The 22,159-nt window shown below is 47.5% G+C and overlaps 1 protein-coding gene across 6 annotated transcripts in view; it reads right to left on the reverse strand.

Moving 5' to 3' along the window:
* Positions 1 to 246: 246 nt before the first annotated feature.
* LOC100742187 overlaps positions 247 to 22,159 on the reverse strand; it is an 87,788-nt gene continuing 65,875 nt past the window's right edge. For 4 of the 6 annotated variants that reach the window (XM_024368754.2, XM_003490865.4, XM_024368753.2 and 1 more), the window contains 4 exons: positions 9,762 to 9,957; positions 3,069 to 3,376; positions 2,490 to 2,826; positions 247 to 2,116 (listed from right to left, as the gene is read on the reverse strand). In XM_024368754.2, the coding sequence (XP_024224522.1) occupies positions 1,940 to 2,116; positions 2,490 to 2,826; positions 3,069 to 3,376; positions 9,762 to 9,957 (1,018 nt within the window). In that variant the 3' untranslated portion in view covers positions 247 to 1,939. Of the gene's footprint in view, positions 2,117 to 2,489; positions 2,827 to 3,068; positions 3,377 to 9,761; positions 9,958 to 14,239; positions 14,278 to 18,407; positions 21,687 to 22,159 lie in introns of those variants that run through there. The other 2 variants (XM_012387652.3, XM_024368755.2) reach the window with 2 other exon arrangements.

Below are 22,159 nucleotides of genomic sequence, written 5' to 3' on the forward strand. Positions count from 1 at the left end.
TATTATGCACGAGATCTGTCGATGGCTGTTATGCAGCCTACAGGAACATAAAACTTGATTCTCTATCGTTAAAATTTATTGTTCTTATTAACGCGGCTATCTACATGATAATCTTTTGCAGAATTCCGAAGAGTCTTAACCTTAAGCTATTACATATCATAATATATATATATATATATATATATATATATATATATATATTTCATCTCATCTTATTTACAAAAGAACTGTCTGTAGATTCCTCTCTAATAGAATATGTTTTGCGTTTTTTTTTTTTTTTTTTCAAAATTGGGGATTGTCGATAGTTTTCTTGTACCCTTATCCCGTTCGAGAACGCACCGGTTAAATATAAATTCGCCTCGAACGGAACGCGAAATAGAAAACGTTTCTATGTATTTTTTAACATTACACAGGTACCCGCAAGAATAGTTTTCTCATTTGAATAAAATGAGACAGAAAGGTTAGACGACGGCCGCACATACATGGTCGATAAATAAATAAAGTGTCGAGTTCGTGTCGTTGGTACGGCGTAAAGAACGATCGAAAAATATTATGCTACAATGTAACTCGTGTCTTACGAACATTTTTTAATCGCATCGAAAAGACATTCGTAAATCTCGAAAAATAATTCGTGCTGCATTAGATTCGATAAATGCATCACATATACGTATATAGATATTGATTATCTTCGGTCGATTAAATCAGATAATCTTGAAGATTATCTAAAGAAATTCACTAGCCAGACTGATCGAAACAATTGCGGTAACAGAATATAGTGGTCGAGTTAAGATATTTTCATCGATACTTTAAGTACCGTGATTTTTTTGAAGCTTTTATCGTTCAGTATACACATATTTCATATAGTATTACCTCTCGATAATAATTTTCGATATTTACGAGTACGGTAAGCGCGTTAACTCGAATCGCGTCTCTTTTCGCTACGGTACACAGTGTCGGTTGTTTCGATCAGCCTGGCGATAGAATCGATGAGCAAGTTCGCCCTACGAAATCTTAATAGAAAAGTAGATAGAGTGGCACATTTGTCGATACTGAATAAAATGTAGGATGTTCGTTGAACGACATAAGAAAGAAGATATCGTAACTCGTAAGATGCTCGAGAATATCGTACGAGTTTCGCGTATGATGCGTTGAAAGCTTTTATTCCGTTTGTTCTTTTTGCGTATAGGCGAAGATATACAGGCAGATAAGGGAGTATGACGCGACAGAGCCACATATAGCGTGTGACCGGCGTTTAAGCAATTTTTATAGATAAAAAAATCGAGCTCAGGTCCGTTGGACAATGCGATCGCGCGTATGCTCTTCTCTTTTTCGAGGAAGATCAAACGTTGCGTCAGTTGATGGATATAGCACGGTGGTCGTAATTGACGATTTGGCGAACGCGTGGAAAGGAAGGAAGGAAGCTACGACTCGGTTATATCGGGCGCGCGTTTAGTTTCGTTCGCGGTGAGAAAGGCAATTTCGATTTACGATGCAGATTGTACGCCAGAGAATTTGGCAACGCGAGATTGCCATAGTACAAGTTACGTTTACGCGATTAGCAAATATTCTCGATTATCTTGTCTCGTTCTCCTCCATTAGCGTTACTTCTCTTACCGTTCCGCGATCGCGACGACGATAATTATCACTAGACAACGTGGTTGCATTATCATAAAATCATTATATATATCACAAATGTTAAAATTGTCCACGCGCAACGTATTCCGCGGTGCGTAAAGTTTCTAATTAATTCTCGAGACACTACGGTAAATATCACATGGAGCGATGAGAAATTTAATTAAATATACAACGGCGATCGATCGCGTCGACGTCCACCATATCGTTGACGGTCGAGGTTGCCGCGCGCACGACGACGAACGATCGATCGATCTCGATCGCCGTTTCCAACAATTTCTATAATATACTTTCAGAAAGTAGAGATTCAGGCGTAAGATTGATCCAACGATATAGCGATTTTGTTCCCTTTCTCCACCCAATTTCTCAGTCGTCCCCTTAGTTCTTCCAGGCTTTTCGACTTCGCCTTGTTTATCCTCTTGTACTTAACGTCTTTTGGCTTCGTCACTGATCGGTGATTGCTCATTACCCTGTTGTACGTGACCTGGAAAAACACGAGATTCAGAATTGCGACTGGCTTGCGAGAAAGAATCGACGGTACGATGGACGCGGTTGCGCGAACGTTTGATTTCAAAGGATCCCGAAAATACCGCAAATATAGTAAAGATGTAAGAAGATAGGACGGATAAACGAGTCGAAGAGGATGAAAAGTCGGAAAGAGGATTCTCAAAGGGAGAAGAAAATTCTCGTATACGTATGTTTCAAGACGTTGCTCGAACGCGAGTCGACAAAACAAGTTCGATAGCGGCGCGTATAGCGCGTACGCAAATAGACTAACGGAAAGGTCGAAAGAAGACACGGTGGATACGAAAGACGGTTGCGACTAAGTGGATATTCGGACAAAAAGATCTTCTTACCTGCGCCTGCTGACTTTCGTCCCTTGGTCTCTCGTTGGGCGGGGAGTCTGCCTCTTGAGCGAGTCTCTCGAAGCTGCCGTACAAATCCTGAAGTCTGCCCTTTCCGTTTCCCAAGTTCTTTGCCCGTCTCTCCTCGCATTCCGAGTTTTCCGTCGATTCGGACGGGTCCTGATTGTTTTCGCTGTCTCCGTCCTCCTCCACCGAGTAAACGGTCTCCAAGATCTCCGGTCTCCTCAGGAAACCGTTGCATCGTCGCATCGACGAGTACTTGCTCGACGGTTCGACCGCGTCCGAAACCGATCGGATCACCGTCACATCGGTGATGTTCGAGCGAAACCTGCGAAGGATATTTTATATTTACTCGAAAACTTTCAAACGTATCGTTCCTAACGCGTGCGGATATTTCGCGTCTATCAAATCGTACGAGCGGTTTCGTTTTTTAAGTAAATTTAATCATCGCGTAGAACCAAAGGATTCTATCTTTAGCTTCGCTGGTAAACGTAACAAAAATGGACGTAACGACAGTTTAAAGGGAGAGAAAATTCGCGCGTGTTTCGCTTAAACGAAGCGTACGCTTACCTCGGTGGCGCTAGGTCGTCCGCCGCCTCCTCGAGAACAACGGCGCTGTCGCTGTCTCCGAGACTGTCCAATCTATCCAGAGCGTCGCAAGGTGGCGAATCTCTCGTCCCGGTACTTCTTTCCGCCAATCTGCTCTGCAATTGACGAATCACCCTCTGTTGTCTGAGAATAATGGACTCTCGTTGCGCCAGACTAGCCTCGATCTCCTTCTGTTTTCGACAAAGCCTCGATTCGAACAGCAACAGCTGCGAGGACAATGTCCGTAGCTGCTCTGCCTTCTCCCTTGTCAGCCGTGCCACGAGGTCCTCCTGAAACAATTACATCACCCGTTGAGTGACTTTGGCGAATTCACGCAACGTACGCGCGAGCCACCGCTGCGCAGTTTCGAGACCGTGGTAAACGTACCACTTCTGCGTGGCTTTATCGACGTTGAATTAATCAGCAATTTGTACTAGTCGAGAGAGCTTCGGCTCGCTCTTCTCCGCTGGTAATCAACCAACGATTAATCACGTTAGCTCATTATCGATAATTAAGGAATAAGAATCGCTTGATTAACGACCCTTTCTTTTTTCTCCAGAATCTTCCGGCAGTGCGTTAGAAGAAAAGAAACTGACCGACCGTGCAAAAAGATTCGCAAGAAAACCGTTGCGAATCGATAATGATGGAATTTGCATGCATCGAGTTCGTCGTCGTCGTAATTAGTCCAACGATCGTACCCTACGGGGAAAGGGAGCGTCGCGGCTACGCGCAACTGTGCCAGTCGCAAGGCATCTTCGATTTGCCTATTAATGTGGTATTAATTAGGAGATCCCGAGGGTTTGTCCCGACCGCATTACCGTACGCATTATGCCAATGCACGGTATCATCGAGTTTGTTTCTCTTTCGCTTTTCGATTAACCGCGTGCACGCTAAATACAGCGAACGTTTTCCACGCGATATATGTAACATTGTACGTATACGGTCGGGGCCTGGTTTCTGTACGACGATAACAACGATTTGGGACCAAAGGAACGTTTTGCGTCTACGTTTAAAACTTAGATCGCGAACGGTCGGTATTTATCGTCAAGAAACTGAAACAATCCCTCCCTGTCTTCTTCTTCTTCGTACGTAAGGATCTTCGTCTATCAAAGCAACCTCTTCGTTACATCTCATTTTCGTTGTACGAGGTACTTCGGGGAACAAATTTTCCAGCAAAGTTCGCCGTTCGCTCGAGCGCCAACTTTTACACTTTGCCGATGTCACGACGTCGTCCGACAACCGTCTTGAATTATAAACGTCCAGCGCCGTTGTCAATTTTCGAGTAACTCGAGCGAGGTCCGACGTTGTCACCGCGCCAGGAACCTCGTTTTCGACGTTGCAAACTGTCTTTGGATCGTCGATCGTCCTCGCTGCCTTCAACGGTCTCTGTCTTCGTTCGATCAAAGTTCGTAGCCGCCACGACAGTGTCCGAGTTTTAATCTCTTCCAGTTTCGAGTTTTAATTCTTCGCTGAACCGATCTTGGCGCGCGACAGGTCCGCGTAGAAAATAGGAGAAGCCGGTAAAAGTACGTAACGCGAAACATTTGAAACGCAGGGTCCTCGGGAATTTTTCTGTCGCATTTTTCTGTCGCGTCGGCTTCGATTTACGGGACGATCCGGCAAACCTGTTTTTCGCGAAGCTCGGCGTTCCCGAAATGCGAAACGCGTCCGGTGCTTTGCGCGGACCATAGACCCGGCCACCTTCCTCGTTCTTTCTTTTCTACGAAAACAGCACGAGTCCGTTACTCTCGGCATTGTTTCGCGTAAATGGTAGAGTATCGTAGGTTCTTCAACGGCGCACGTCATCGATTTACGAGTCTCTCGTTGCGCTTCTCGCACTCGTTGAAAAAGAGAATTGTCCTTTCGGCTTCGATCGGACAACGGGCTCCCAGCGGACTTTCTCGTTTTCTTTTCGATATGACGCGCGCCATGATCTCTCCAACTTCTTATTTTTATTATTTAATTTGTACTTTACGATACGTCCAGCTGGACATTGGGTAAATTTTTCTAGCTTTATTGCTAAATATTGACACGTGGATGGCTACCCCCAGCGGGATACCATCTTCGAGTTTGTCTATTTTATTTCTTCAACGAGGTCAGTGGGATTTTCTCTTCGATCTTCTTTTTACGAGAGTTTTGCTCGATTCAGCAGCCGGATAGTTTGGATGTGTCGCCGTTCTTTTCCTGTATTTTTTTGCGTACCTGCCGATTTCTTCTTTGACCGTTGGTATTTTCAAGTCTTTGCGTATATCCTCGTTTCGTGACGTACCATGGGTCGTCGACTATTGTTCCGAGTATCTTCGATCGTAGCTTAGACAGCTTGTAGATCGTAGTTTATTTGCTTAGCTCGTTGCTGCTGCCCCCCGTAGTGGTATTCCGCGCGTCCAAATTGGTTTTATCATCGTTTTGTAAATTTTTAGTTTATTTTCCATTCCGAGTTTAGAGTTTCGACTGGTTAGCCGGTACATCTGTCTTCTTTTTATCCGTGTTTTGTCTATAATTGATCTGGTACGTTGCTTCCATGCAAATCGTCTCTCTAAGTAGAGTTCTAGGTATTTAACTTTGGGCCCGGTGTGTCGTTCAGACGGGTTCCAGGGCCCCTCTCGATCGCAGCCGGGACGGTCATCGTGGAGGTTTTAGTCGGTTGGAGTCCCTCACTGCCACGTCGCTTTTCCCCAGAAGCGACCTGGTGTCCGTGCGGATTTTCTCCGCGTTAATAACAATAAAAAAAGAAAAGGTATTTAACTTGGCTGCGACTTACGAGAAACAAAGCGCGACCAGCAAACCGATCTCTGCCGCTTCTCCCGTTTCTCCTCTCGCGCATAGAGTTCGACACGCGCGCGGAGAGACGGTCCGTGGGACGACGATTGAGAAATTTACGGGAGCGTGAAGGGACACGAAGGGTAAACTAAAAGCGGCGCGAAGACCGGCGATAGGCAAAATGCGACGATAGTGCAACGCTGAACGAGAAATTTCCTCGGTGCCGTGACATGGTCACGTGTGTCGCACGCGAAAAGGTCGTTGCGCCTAATAACGGATCATTATGTCGTAATTAAACGCTTCTTCCACCGTTTGTTACGACGTGGTATCTCGCGCTCGTGACGGTCGCGTGCTCGCTGTCCGTTTCTTTACGAATTATCGACGCCATGAAAAGCCTGCGATCGAACGACCGCTCGCATTTCACGAGTTTCCTTCGACGTAGACTAACGTCCTCGTATAAATTGAAATAACCGCACGAAGATGGCTACGACGCGACGAAAACGACCGAGCTTTTTAAATGTAAAATCGATCGAAGTTTTATAAATTCAACGGTTCCGTTTCCAAGACACCGACGCGATTAACAGCGACACACGACTATGTAAAAAACAAACGATTTACTACCAGAAATACGCTTATGCCGCAACAGGACGGTACAACTAATCGTAAATTCCTGTTTCTCCACTATTCAATTTACGAGGTTGACAGCTTTTGCGCGACTCGCCTAAAGAAATTCTCCTCCGTAGCTTTTCCTCTTTCGTGTACATATATGTCGGAGATGAAAGGAGCCCGTCTACGTGGACCGCGGCTACGTTCGGCGGCTGATGGTCGCCTTGAGCCCAAGTTTATTATCACAAATCGCAAACAAGTAGAATTGGGTAGAACGACGACAAATTGTTTAATTACAACTGTAAACTTTAATTACAATTTTACGGATTTTCCCGAAGTTCGGGGCTTCCCTTTTGGAATGTTGGGAAAACCCCCAATACCCTAGTTCAGACTTTTACTATAGCTACACTTAAGTAATAAAACTAAGAAATAGTTGTAATGTTCTAATCCGATTTTACGACGATGTGCTTGGGCTCAAACTGACATAACGGGCCACTGAACGTAGCCACGGTCAAGGGAGGGACGTGCACCTGACACAGGTATGGAATAATTATATAGCTCTCCTTAAAAATAAAGAGAGGCGGGGAGAAGAATATCTAAGGGCAGTTCCACTTGGACCGCATGTCAGTTCATGCAGATAACATTTACTTGTAAGTTTTACTTTGTACGTTTACTTGTGTTGTGTTATACGTCTATCTCATCGCGTTCGTCATCCCGTTGACCGTGGATTTTTTTATCGAACCTGAATTCGTTGTCATCGACATCTCGACCATCCGATCGCCGCTGTTACTTATAGTCTCTTGTAGCGACCACATTTATACCAATTATGTTACCAACGAAACAACACCGCGACCTCAAGATACCCACAGTCAAAGACGAAATAGCAAAATATAGCGACAGATTTAGCAAAAGAGTCAACAAACACCGAAATCCCCTAATCACTGGACTGCTTGATACGACGGACCAGATCCGCAGGCTGAAGAGACACTACCCGCTAAACGACCTAACGATAGATTCAACTAGTTATTTAAATTAAGTAATATTTACTTATTTATAATACTTACGTACAAATTATACTTATCTATAATAGGTAATAACTTATTATAAATAATTAGCCATGTTACTGCGCCACGCCAGAAAAACTACTGAAAATTCTCAACGCGAGAATTGATTGTAATTCTAATAAATATTAAAAAAAAAAAAACATTTATACCAATAAACATCAGCTATATTCGCGATGGTAAATCGAGTAAAGGTTCATCGAACGCTCCAAAATTCCAACCCTAATCCGACGTATACGTATGAATGCACGTATTTCGAAGGAACTTCAAAAACCAACGTCGATAGAGGTTTGTTGGCGCCACGCGACATTCAGAATTTAAGGGAACGAGACAAGGAACGGGTCAGTTTCTGCAACGAGGGCTAGAGTTCTCGCGTCGCATTAATATCGAAGAAACGACGTCTTGGCAGCCGGAACAGGACGAGTGACAGTAGCAATTTACTATACATCTACTCCACCTGTCCTGAGCGTCTCTCCGACATGGTCGCAAACATTTAACTATCTTTCCCTCGACTAAGCGTCGTTGTAACGCTGCAGTTCGCATGGAAATCGCCATCGATCGTTTTCCTCGAGACTTTCCACGAGATTATTCTACTCGCATCGGTCGCTCTAACTCGTATCTACGAGCGTCGATCTGATTAATTTCTGTCCTTTTTGTATTCGCATAAAGGGAGGTCGTGTGGCGGTCGATGAATTAGTTGACGGAAACGAACGTAGGCGCGTTCGCTCGTTGATGCACCGGTTGTTTGTATTCGCCAGCGGTGTGTCTCTCCCTTTCGTCTTCGTTTTAATTCGGTTTCGCCAGTTGATTTCCACCGAATGCAATTTGGTCGGTCTCGCTACGTTAAGTTTAATTCTCGCGACAATTTCTGTTAGAATTTAATCTCGAAATTGAGATTAATAATCTGTGGAAGACGCGATGTTTGTGTTGAAATAATATTACGTGACATCTATTAAACAAAAATTACAGGAGCGTTGTGGAATGTTGACAGTCGGCTAGTTATTCTCAGACTGACCGACTCAGCGACCCATAGCCCCTGAAGAGATTTCGAACCCCACTCTCTGTGCGGTAACCAGTGTGACCTGTGTAGATGTCTGTGTGGCGGCACGTGCCACGGAACCTTCTAGCAGCTTCGCGATACAAAGCGCTACGCCGTCGAGGCGCGACACCGACGTGCCCAATGTTCTATCCATATTCTTACGCTTCTTCCGCCGAATCGTCGGAAGAGCATGCACGCGCCAGCCGCCGCGGTACATCTAACGAACGCACGCTAGATATCGCTGGGCAACGAAAGGAAGATCGATCACCTCGTCTGCATGCGATTAATATCGTCGTATTCCAGCAATTTCTTATTCCCCGTCGTGCATGGAACCACGCGTTCGACGTGGCAACAGAATTTTAAAGCGACCAGGAGATGCGCTCGGTCCAACGACAAGTGTATCTGTAATTAATCTGAGCGTATTAGAGGCAGGAAAGCGATCAATGATCGAATCAGCCGAACGTAAAGAAATCGTCGAGAGATAAAAGCGATAATGGATGAAAGTGACGGACGAGAAACGATAATCCCGTGCGAACGATAAACTAAAGTTTTCTGCACAGTGTTACTCGAGAAACAACCGTTTGAGAGCAACTCTCATTCAGTTTGATCTCATTCTCAAAATTCTCGATAATTCGCGAGAGGTTCGACGATAAAAAGGAATCGCGAAAGTCAAAGAGTAACTTCCGCCGCGTCTTTCTTTTGATGGACGTACAACGATCGTGTCGGAAATTAGCTTGTTCAGCGGATTCTTCGTATCTAAAGAGGAGATCGATCGATGTCTCGTTTCGGCATTTGCAAGATACCTCTACGAAAATGCTTTCGCGTTTCCTACTTTTTTTCCAGCAGTTTCTATCGCTCGCGCCAAGACCGAGACTTTTGCCATGCCGTACGTAATCTGTGCTTCCTGGGGTTGGAGAGATCGTTGTCGATCATTTGCCGCGCAGATCTCCGCAGAATTTCGAGGGAGGATTTTTTTTCGCGAATGCACCGCCACGAACACGTAGATTGTCCGTGATCACGCAAGGTCCGAAGGGAAATAGTCGAACGTCACGAAACGTCTGGCTTGTCCCGGAAGCGGGCTCGGGTTCCTCTTCAAAGTTTTACCGGATAATAGCTTTGATCAACGAGCACGGACAAGGTTCCGAGGTAGAAGCACACACGATGTATTTTCTCCTCCCCCCCTCCCTTCCCGCTTAGCTTCGTTTTTACCTGCAATTTCAGGGTCCTTCGCCAGGCGAGCATTTGATGCGCCTGTGCTCTTTGCCTCGCTCGAAGCGCAGCTATTACCGACTTTGCCTCTTCCAGCGATGTCACTTCCATCTCGTTGCCATCCTTGGACAAATCGCCTGGCCTTGCCTCGATGATCGCTGCCAACGGACAGCTGTCCATCGACGTCTCGTCGAAACTGAAATCAGAAATCGAACGATCGTTTTTATTTCCCGTTCTGTTCGCACGATCGCTCGCGTCTCCATCTCGGAGTCTTATCGTTGGTTCTATCTGGATAGCGAGCTGGAACGTCGATGAATGGTAAAACGTGGATCGTTGGAAGCGACGCGAACGCCTACTCGTCGCGTGATCGATCGATCGAGCAAGGAAACGTGGAAATGCACGGTTAGGGAACCGTCTTTGAGATCTCCTATTTATCAGGTCGGTAATGGATCTCGTAGACGGTAGAGGAAGATCGTCGAAAAGTGTACGGTGTCGTCGAAACTGCGAATCGATGCGAGATAAATATTTAAGCGACCACGCAGAGCGTGTTCCTCGATCCGATCGGGATTAGCCGAGCTACGTGGAAACGAGGATTTCTCGAGCGTGGAGCCAGCCGAGTCCTTTGAAAACCGACTCTCGATTCGAATAAACGAGAACACGATGCTATCCTATCGTTCGACGGCGAATCGATCGACCGACGAGACTCGTTTTTATCCGCTCGTCCCGCGAGTTCCGTTCGGTCATGCAGCTCGGAGTGAAATTTAATAAGAACCGCAAGGACTCACCGCGATCGCGCAGCACACCGAACGCATTGAATATCAGAAAAAATTCGAGAGAGCATCTGCGAAACTTCCGTGGCTCTCGCGACCACCGAGAACCTGCGAGGTTCGTTCTGTAGTTTTGTCGCGTATCCGTAAATCGTCTCGTAAATTCGCGCGTATTACGCTCGCTTTAAAGTCGCCGAACGACTTCCTCCCACTCTCTCCTTACCACGTTTCCGCTCTCGCGATTTACGCGAAATATCTTTTCCTCGGGAATAATTAATTCTTCGTGGAAGAAACTGGCCCGTTTAAAGTTTTAAATTGGAAAATTTGAAAAAGCAAGCGGCTTGCGAAAGACACGGGCACGCGGATTTACGACCGTGAAAATTTATACCAGGTTTCGAAAGATGCGATTCGAACGACTCCGTTGATAAAATTTCGCTTACCAGTGCGCAAACTTTGTTTCCGTTTATTATCTCGCAACGGAGCTCTCGAATTTTCCGACATGTTAATAACTCTGCTCGTATTTTATCCAATAAAAACAATTCGTTGTTTGTCCGAGGTCACGACGAATCTATGGTTTTTAATCGCATCGAGTACCGCCTTCTCGAAACACGGAAAACGAATTACGCTATTTTATTCTATATTCGCAGCGGAATATTCGTGATTTTTTTGACGCGCCGTCGGAAATTCCGCGCGATGCGATTGGACCGCGTGAAATTCAGCGTTGCGAGAGCGAAAAATCCAACATAATATCTCTGGCGTAAATTCAAATGAAACGTATCAAATATTATACGGGGAGTTGCGTTCGTGCAAGGCTGCAGCCGCGCTCTACGGTTTACTCGGCTATTCGTATTCGAGATTTGTACTCGTAGAAGTATGCAACGATTTCGAGCAGCGAACATAATCGATACACAGACCGCACGAAATCCAGCAAGCGGGATAACGGAGTAACGTTTCATTTACAATTTTAGGTATCGTTTGCATAACACAGGCTCGATGTATTTATGGAAAATGTTGCTTTTCCTGCACGCGAGACCCGACCATTCGCTAATTAAGTTGAAATAAATTATGCATGAGTCACCGACCGAGTCACCCGACACGGTTGATGCTTCTTTCTTTCTGTCGGCGACGATCGATTCCTCCAGCTTTGTCCGTCTACGTACTTGCTTACTCGCCACTGTATTTCGCACGACATAGGCGGGTGTCGCGAACCGAGAAAAACGCACCGACTCGTGCCACTTCCCTCTCCGTTCAGCGCTCTACTTATTCATCAGACAACCCCTCGTCGTTTGTACTTTATTCGACCGTTGAATATTCGTAACGTTAATATCGATAAATTCTCAGTTGTTTCTCGCCGGTCGATTCGTTCCGCGCGTTCTCCGAACATGCGACGGTTAAAAATATTTCCTAGCGAAAGATCGCTTACGAATATCTCATTTCCTACGTGCCTTTGAGCCCCTCGGACGAGTGACGTTGCACGATCGCCGAGCTACGTAATTGCACGTAGATACAGTGTCTGTTGGCTGACGCGAGTGCCTAAGAGGCAATTAACGTACTTGAACAGCCACGAACAAATCCGTAGAATTTCCAAGGCGCATATACAGGATGGTTGATAACTGGTGGTACAAGCGGAAAGAGGGTGATTCTACGCGAAAAATGAAGTCGAAAATATAAAATAAAAATTTTTTTTTCATTTTTTCCATCGAGACAACGATCTACAGTGAGATCCGTTATAACGAGATGCGATAAAGTGCACGCGTACCGAGCGAAAATTCAAAGTCGATTTTCTCGAAAACGAAGCCTCGAACGAAAAATTTTTCTTCTATATTTTCGACTTCTTTTTTCGCGTAGAATCACCCCCTTTTCGCTTGTACCACCAGTTACCATCCACCCTGTAGTTTAGTAAAGTGCGAGATCTTGATACAACTCTGATCCGTCGTTAACGCGCTGTTGACAGCTGATTTATTTAAGACCACACAGGATTTACGCTTCATCGACAGAATTTGCAGCGATCCTCGAGGTCGTATGCCCGCGTTTTGCTAATAGCGCAATTTTTGCTCGCCTGCAAGCGCACGAGTAACGCAGCTGGTTGGACACGGTTCTCCATTAACCGCGAACGATCGTGGCAGCGTGACAAACAAAACCGTTTCTCAGCTTGCCACATGTCCGTTCGCTGCAACTTCCGGCCAAACTATCCCCTGCTTCGTATTATATAGTCGCGTGTATCGCGCGAATTTCCCTTGCCCGTCGGTTTACGAGCCCTGCAGGCCTTCATTTACGACTTCTGCAAATCGGTCTCAATTATCGCTGACAATGCGAACAGGGGGCTCGGTTCTCGCGTTTCTGTTTCGGCCGTGGAGAGGGTTGGCGTACGCTACGTCGAACGAAGAACCCTCCCGTTCGTTTGACTCGCACGCACCTGCGAAACCGACTATCGCGATCTAGGGAGACCGACCAACCCACTCGTCTTTCGTCGTGAATCGTAGCCAGGTGGTGCGAAACGGAGGTCCGGTGAATCTACGCGCAGCTCCGGCCGTTTTCAGCTGCGATCTCGATAACCGTAACGGCGTCCTATCAACGACCCTGCCTTTCTCTTTCCTCGACCTTTCGTTCCACCTATGCTCCCTTTTTTTCTTTCGTCTATTTCTCGCTATTACCTGGTCTTTTCGCGTAAAACGAAAGGACCAGGCGTTTTAAAGAACTGCGTTGTTAGGCACGCTGTTAACGAACCGAACGAAGCATGGTTTTAAGCGAAGTCTCTTTGACCGTCCGTACACCTACCTCTCGAAACGATCGCAAAAACGTTTCTAATAGAAAGGATGTCGCTTGCCTGTGACCTTTTCGAACCGGAGTGTCGATCGATCGAGGCGTTTAGGCAACGAGTTAGAAGAAAGACCGACAAAAGACTACCAACCGTGCACCCGATACACGGCGAATCGAACGAATACCTCGATACACGATCTTCGATTCCACCGAGATAGAACGGTTCGTGGGCAGACGTGATTCATCGCTGGACATCGATCGATAACGTTGGTCGACGGTGAACCGCGGTCAAGAGAAAATACATCAAAATGACAGGCGGTGGCTACGAGGATCGGGCGTCTACGTGTCTGAAAGTGTTTCGTTCGATAGACCTACCACTTCGATCTGGCTAAAGTAATAGACGTTTTAATTCGAGCAGTAAAATTCAACGTAATCGGATTATCCGCTTCGAATTGGTACGAGCGGAGTGACCGATCGCGAGGTATTCGGAAAAAGTGGTAAATTAATTTCGCGAAACCTCGTTGCAAGAAGGTAATATACGTTAAAAACAAGCGGCAGTCGATGCGAGACGTCGAAAAGGAACGAAGGAAAAGAAGGACAGGTAGAGGAAGGTAAAAGAGGCTAGGGGTAAAAGCTTTTCGAACGACGGCGCTTCCGCTGTCGATGAATCAGAAACTCTTATAGATTCAGGGGCGGGAGCAAGACGAGCGGAAATTATATTTCGCCCTAGTCAGTCAAAAATTATAATATACACGGTTGTCGGCTCTGTCAGAAGGATAAAGAACGGGATAGGAAATGCAATTTCTCAGGGGGCCGAACGATCGCCTCTGCATAGCCTGAAAATAATCACTCGCCGCTCCAATAAATTACATCATAGAGGTTGTTCGACCGTCACGACCTGCGTTACACGGCTAATACACAGGTACCGTCTCTATTAAAAGTAATACGTACGTTTTGCGAAGCAGCTCGGACATAAACGAACCGAACGGTGGAAACCATCTCCTCGAGTTTCTTCGAGGTCTTTGAACTTTCGACTTCCATCTGTGCAGCAGACGCGATACGTAGAATTAAATGTAAATTACCGACGAAAGATACGCTTTCAAGTGGAATCGCACGTGGGTCAAAGAATATTCCGCGAGCGGACGTAGAAAGTTTACGAACGCAGTTTGATCGACGATCCTCGCGATTTAGTACGATCGTCTCGGGACTTCGCGAAAGAACTCGATCGACAAACCGAGCGTATCGCGCGATTAAAATTAATCTACGACGACGACGACGAGAACGACCGAGGAAACCGAGCACGCAGCAGCGTGCCGCGAAAATAAGCAGCTGCTCCACCTTCAGCCTTCGCGTAATTTTTCCTCGAAACGAGCGACTACGCGTCCTCGTGGCGCCGATGCCGACCGCGCGTTCCAACGACCTTATTTATCATTCGCACGAGAGTTTTTAATCGCAGGTCGCGCGCCGTGGCTCGCGGAGGACGTTTCGCGCGCATCGTAGGATTTCAAAAATCGCGGAGGAAATCTCATCTGGCGTCGAACCACGGCGTTTTAAACTACGAGTCGACCCAACTACGAATTTCCGACGATTTAATTGTAAAAGTAATTTGGGATATGGTCGCGCGTTACACGCTGAATAAGATGGATCGATCGTTCGGATATAAGCTACGGAACAGATTGCGTACGTGTAACACTTGGATGAAACGTTTCGCCGACATCGCAGCTGGCTTGATCGAGGCCAAACCGGAGATTTGGTTCTACGACCAGGCGCAAACCATAACTTTTAACTACCTCGACGAATCGGTGATTCGAACGGGGATGTAACCGGACGGCACTCGAGGCCGTTGCCGCACCGCAAGATTAAAAGTTGGCTGGTTCGGAAAAATTGCACCAACAGACGTAACCGAAATATCGATTAGCCTGATAAACGTCGGAGGATTCGAGTTCCGAGAATGCCACGACGTTATGCGAGAGAAGAGGTCATTCTCGAATGTGCTTTTTTACAACCGGTAATTTCCAAACGGTATTACCGATCGCGACGACCACGCTGCTACGCGACCCGTACCAACACTCGCCGTTCATCGTCCAACGAATTACATCGAGATGGCCGCATCTCTCGCCAATTTTGCATAATTTCCACCTCGTGCCGGAAACGCTCGCCTCGTCGTACGCTGCTCTTACGAATGCTCGTAAAAAGCCGAGTACGTGGCCTTTTCTCGGATCGCGTTTATCCTAATTGCAGAGGTCATCGAAACTCTCCTCGGAAACAAACATTTCCTCCCATCGAACCTGTCCATTCCTCGCTCCGAACGACCTCGTTTTTCCTCCATCGGACGACGATCTTCGATCACTCGCCGATTCTACGATCCGATCGACAAGCTGTCGTCTATTCTCGTCCCTTTCCTTTATTTTCCAAGCGTTGGCTTCGGGCCACGCGATAATAGAACGTCGCGTGTACACGACGACCGTTTCGCTTTTCTCTTGTTCGCGCGTTTACTCGACTGCTCGGCCATTCGACGACTACGACGGGATAACGCGAGGCGAACGTGTTTGCCGAATACCGAGATTCGCGTTTCACGAGCCATTAAGCGATACGTTCGTATTAAGGGTAGCATGGCTGTCGTTAACGCGACAAGAAGCGACTAGTTTAGAAGGTGACGTTAATTTCCAACGTGGTCGCGGAATTTTCCCACAGGCTCGTTCGCGATTTGCCTTACCTGCAACGATCGATTTTCATTCTCGACGCGATAACGATTGCTCGGTGTCGTTTGGATTCTCTATCGAACGACGCGAGATCTAATAGCATTCCACCGCGGCACCGAATCACGACACCGGAGAAAACGTTTGTCGGAGGAACTGTGCGAAAAGGTGCTCGTCCCGTGTAGCCGATCGACGACGTCGGCCAATTCTCATCCACGTTGTCTATAAAACTCGTTCATCGCCAATTACTTACGACTACGAATAAATTACTTGGCAGACGTGAATTCCTAATTATCGTAAACGTAAGAACGGGAATGTCCGTATATCTCGATATACGACGTAGTATCCGTAATTTTTCGAACAAAGAGCTGCGTGTTCCTGTAGACTGTGCGCTCGAGAGACGAACGAGCGTGGCCTGATAAGTTGGCGAATCAATTTGCCGAATTAAACGACCTGCAACGCGAATGATATTGTTACGGATTAGCAAAGGTATTCGTCGCATGGTCGAACACAGGCAACGACAAAGACAGTTTTACCGTAATTGCCGCAGGAATGGAACGTGCGGCTGTACCGAGCGATTCTCCCGTTTCCGGATCCTCGCAGTACAAAAGTATCGATCATTGGCAGGAAAATTTCGCAATTATTCCCTCTGGCCGGTCGTATTAATTATAATTTCATTATCGACGACGATTGCCGCCGAACGGCCAGCGTAATAACGAGTATCGACGACGAAATTAGTTTTATGTTTCACGGAAGAGCGATGAAATTTACGAAATTCCATTTTGCTCGTTGATCGGATCTTTTGTTCCGACGCGGTCGTCGTTGGAACGAAACGACCTCGACGATTAATCCCAAGTTCCCGATACACCTCTCGCGATGACATCTGCCGGAACGAGTATTTCGAGCACGATCTATCAATTACCTCTCGCGTCTGGGAACGCACGGAATCGATAACGCTCGATGATCGGCGCGTATATGAGAAAATCTGGCACGCCGAATTTTCATCGATTTCCAGATCCCATTCAATTAACGGCCCTTGACGTATACAGCGGCGAACAAATAACGACTGGAAGCTGCGTTCTATTAAAACGAATCGCAGATCGTCGAACAATTGGAGGAGAATTGCCACGCAACATCTGGCGGAGCGGGAAAATTTACGGATGACCGCGATATCGTAAAGCGTATAAAGGCGAAGCTGGAAGAAAAAACGGATGTAAGTTAAAATCGCGCGTCGGGGAAAGTTGGATCGCGTGGCATTTTCGCCAAATTCGTTGCGGATGACGTATATTCGAAGAGTTCTTCTCGACCTTGTGACGATACTGAAGGCGGTACTCGCACAGTTCCCCTTACCGTTTCTTCTCCTTTATAGCCGCTCTTAAAGCACCACCAGAAAATATTTGCCTTGCTTATTCCACTTTCTTTTCCTCTTTGACAGCCTGTTCTCGTCGTCGCCCATTCGAGGATTCCCGGGTTAAGTCCTCGCCATCTGCCACTTTGGCTTGGTGCCTCTAATTCCATCAGACCGCCGGTTTCCCTCGTTAATCGCGCGTCTTTCGCCCACCCTACGAAACGCAAATATGCCGCTTTTCTTCGATCGTTACGAACCACGATTCTCGGAGAAAACGCGGGTCTCCTTTCTCATCTCTGAGACCGAATTTTTTGGTAAGAGGGAAAGCCCCGAGAGTTTCCGAGCTTTGCGAATAATTTACGAGACGCGAACTCTCGTACGGAGAGGAAGATTCGAGAGGGTAGACTCTGCGAGAAGCAGAAATCGTGCGTTTGGAAATTGTCGGTGTTGCGAAGCGACGAGACGGTAAAGATCGCGAGTCGGTGGCCCTAACGGAACCATGCTCGTTCGGACGAGTCTTTTCCTCGACTTTGCGACTCTCGCGTGGTTACCTCGCGTCACAAATCTTATCAACGACAAAGACTTTAGTTCGCAATGTCCTTTGCTCCGAGAGGCAAAGTCCGAAATTAATACGTCCGATGAAATTAAGCCAAAGTCGGCAGGTCATGTCATGCAGGAAACTGTTATTTGGGCATTTTCACGAATCCAAGAACCTGTAGCGGCGAGGGAAGCTCGCTAAATACTTTCGCTCGCAGCGTTTTTTTCGAGGACGATGAGAGAGGATAGCGCGGGAAAGGTCAGCAAGATCGATGACGGCTGTGGCGGTGGTGGATGTAAAACGCGAGGTTGAAGGCGGAGCGAGGAAACGTTCGTCCTCGCGTACAGGATTTCGCAATTAGCCTGCCTAACGGGCTCGTGAAACGCGCGCGGATAAAGGATTCGAAAGAGGCGAGACACGCTGACCGCGAGAAACTCGTCGTCGTCTCGTTACGTTCCTCTCGACGCGGACTTCGTTCCCCGATAGAGTAACACACGCGTTGACAAATCGATAGAGAAGCGAAAAGAGGATTACCTTTGGTCGTGGTCTCGTCGGCATCGCGATGTGGCAACATCCGGAGCAGAAACGATGCATCCTGCGCGAACGAAAAAGGAGAATGACGCGTCGCCTGTGTTCCGCGACAGAGAGCGAATTTCGTCTCCTTTTCGTTGGTCTCGGCGCGATGAAAAGCCGGACAACTCGATCGTAGGTGGAGCGGAACGCGAGAGAGCTGGTATTTCGTGGTGACCGCGATTCCAATGGACCTTCTTTTCTTCTTGGACGAGGAAAGAACGGGCAACTCCCGAAAGGAAGATGAAACAGCGAAGAATGAAAATACAAAGGATAAAAAAAACGATCGAATCGTTTTGACGAAGGCGAGGTGGAAAAAACGAACGAGAAAGAGAGTATCGCGCGAAAAAGCCGGCAGAGTAGCAAGGAGGCAGGTGGTTGATGCAATCGCGGTGGGAGGACGAAGCGAACGAAAAGAAGACGAGGCGCGTGACCGCGTGTAACGGAAAGAAGCAAGAGAGAGAGAGAGAGGGAGAGAGAGACAGACAGACAGACAGACAGACAGACAGAGACAGATACAGAGCGAGAGATAAGGCGGACGAAAAGTGCGAACGAAATGAATAAAGCTGCATCGAAGGGCTTTCGTGCCAAGAGTCGTCCGCTTTTACGAGCCTTGATCGATGCGTCTTCGCTGAGAAAAGACGAAAACGAGAAAAGGCAACGCAAAGCGAGTATGGTGCGCTCTTTGTTATCGAGGATTGTACGCTCTAAAGACGGTCGGAGATTCTCGGCTTCGTGCTAAACAGCTGTGTGCTACGGCCGGTTTTTCTCTCTCGTCTGTTTCCTGCTTCTCTTCCGATAATCCCCCGACTTATCGATGTCTATAGCTCTCTGTTCGTCGATCTAGTCAGCGCGGTTACGGCGGCTTCAGTTCCGTTCTATGTCCAAATTCTGATACGGTCTGACCGCTCACCCCTTACGTCCTGTTTACAAATACTTGGCTCGATTCGCTATCATGCAGACAAACGTGGATCGTCAGGTTCTCCCTCGTCTCGTCAATGGGATACTCATCTGCTCGATGCTGCTACGTCGGTCCTCTTCCTCCTTCCGATAATTCCTCTAGGATGACTCGATCCGACGATAGCGCGTCGCCGTTCTCGAAGCTCGAGTCGCGCGATCCAACCACTGCAACCAGCGAAGCAAACGGCCCTCGTGGTAGATGGTCGAGGAACCGACTGACGGAACTCGCCGCGTTCACCGTGCACCGTCTTTCGAAATCGCGTTCCCGATCTCGTGGCGAGCAGCGGGCGAACCACGCAGACGCACGACGGCGAACGTTCATCCGCAGCAACGTCCGCGAGACACGGCGGCAGCAGCGCTGGAAGCAGCGGCGACGACGCCGCAAGCCCGATTAACCCACGCCAGGAGGAAGCAGAGAACGCGCATACAGCCGCTGCCGCTGCTGCCACTGCGCCGTGCCGGTTGAAATTCGCCAAACACCCTGCATACTGGTTCTGCACATGCTTCTTCGAGTAGGCCACGTGTAGTGGTGGTGCGCGTCGCTCGGCTATCCGACATCCGAGTAGAGTACTCGGATCGCCGCGATTCCGTGATCGATCGATTCGATCCATCTTCCACTAGCTTCCGTCGTTATCTTCTTACGAAACTTTGCAACGTCGAACAGCGCCAGATACGCCCTTTTTCGATAGAGTTTAAGGGCGGGTTGTCTCTCTCCGTAGCGGCTTCTTGCCTCCGGATCCATCGAACAACCGTTTTCCTATAACTTTTTATCCGCGAAACAACGCGCTTAAGAAACTGAAGACCGTTTGTGGTACTATTGGGTAAATTCCAGTAATTGGGGAGGAGGTGGAGTTGCTTCCGTGAATTCCAAACTTTGTCAATTTATCGCGATTTTCTCTTCGCTCGCAAAAGCTTGCTTTCGTCTCTGCTTTTAAACAAAGCAAGCGGGTCTTTGAAAATGCCTTATCGACGCTTCGTTCGAATTTGCACGGCAAACTCGTCGAAAACTATTTACGTTAATAACCATCGGGAGGAATAATTCTGCGAAGAAGCTACGTTTTATCGGACAACGTCGCGTTCCGTGGGAAAATTAAACGGAGGCAACGTCACCCCGTGAAACTCGCAGAGTTTCGTACGAGTTTCGCAAATACGATGCCACGGAGACCGGCAAACCGTTTCAAAACCAACAAATTATCCGTGAAGTCGCATCGAACGAACCCTTCCAGCTCGTCGACACACTCGCGAGTCGTGTTTCACGGTCGAAAATCGCTGTCGTAGTCAACGATTTCGCGCAGTTATGCGAATTTCTAGACGTTTACGAGCGAACTAGATGTTGCGCGAATACAACAGCTACGATCCGAGCGACGCCGTTTTCCGCTATAATTGGTGTCCGCGTATCTCTATACGCGAGCATAAATTTCCAACGATTACGAGCAATTACGGAGAAGCTGTAATCATCGACGGTTTAATCCGTTGAATTTACAGATAAATCGAACGTTATACGCGGCGATAATCGTTAAAGAGAAAAAGTAGGTGAAAAAGAAGATTCGTTCGAAGGAAAAATGCAAGTCCGCTGCGGGAATACGCGCGAAAGCGACTAATTAGAAGTTAACGATAAACGAATCAGCCTTGTCTTTTTCCTGTTTAACGTTTCCTCGATTATTCGTTTCCTCGATTACGATACGAACCGTGATAGCGGCGTTGGGTATTCGAATTGCGAGGTTGACACGGTCCGACTGTCGTCGAAATTACCGGGGGATGCGGAGGACAAATGGCTGCAGGCTCGTCGACATCCGTACGCCGCCGACGCCACGCGTGAAACTAGAGAGTTTGGCGCGTTCCTGGCGAATTCCATGGTATCTCGACGTTCTTCGAGCTTTCGCGATTCGCCAATTTTCGTTCTACGCGTCGGAACGTCGAGGAAGCGAGAGAAAAGTCGATTCTCCGATGGCAGTTACCGGCTGAAGCGCGACGCTTCTACTTTACCCGGTCGCTCGTAATTTCGCGCGAGCTCGAAACATCCGAGAGACGATAGACGATAAAGACATCGCCGCGAGTCGATGAGTCGTAGGCAACTGGAAAGGTAGTTCGTTATAACGGGGAACTTGCCAGACTTCGGAGACGGGCTTTGGTAACTTTGTCGCGTTCCCTCGGCTCTTGCGAGTAGCTTCTCTGCGAAAGAACGTATCATGGGGAATCAAAGCGCGATTTCGCGCAACAGGATCGAGTCGAAACGCGCGTGTCAGGAAAGACGAAAGAAGCATGCCGTTACGTGACAGAATGTTCGAATGTGGTATTTCGACCGAACGAGAAACACCATATTTCATTTCGGTCTTTTGTTTTGCTTCCATTTACCGGCAGAAGACACGATGGATTCGCGCGGTGAAAAAAGAACATCGAGAACGTTCGTTCGTCCGGTCTCTCGATTTTCTGCCAATGAAAAGGAATCTCGTCCGTTTGAGCGGACGGTATTCGACGAAACCACTCTCGATCGACGGATTAACGCGCCGAATACGCTTCGCCAAGTTATTAAATTGGTCCCTGTAGCGACGAGATTTTAACGAACGAACGGATCAAGGATAGACGAAAACTGGCTGCAAGCTGCTACTCGCCGCGACGAAAGAAAAGGAAACTAACGGTTGTGGACGACGAAGCCGCAAACGTGAAAACTGCGGGACGAAGTTTCGATACTTTCGCGGATAAGAACTCGGAAACCGAACATTTTCTGTGCGACGATCGAACGAGAACACGCCTCG

This window comes from Bombus impatiens, unplaced genomic scaffold, assembly GCF_000188095.3.
Source record: "Bombus impatiens unplaced genomic scaffold, BIMP_2.2 scf_0478, whole genome shotgun sequence".
In the NCBI taxonomy this organism is placed as follows: Eukaryota; Metazoa; Arthropoda; class Insecta; order Hymenoptera; family Apidae; genus Bombus; species Bombus impatiens.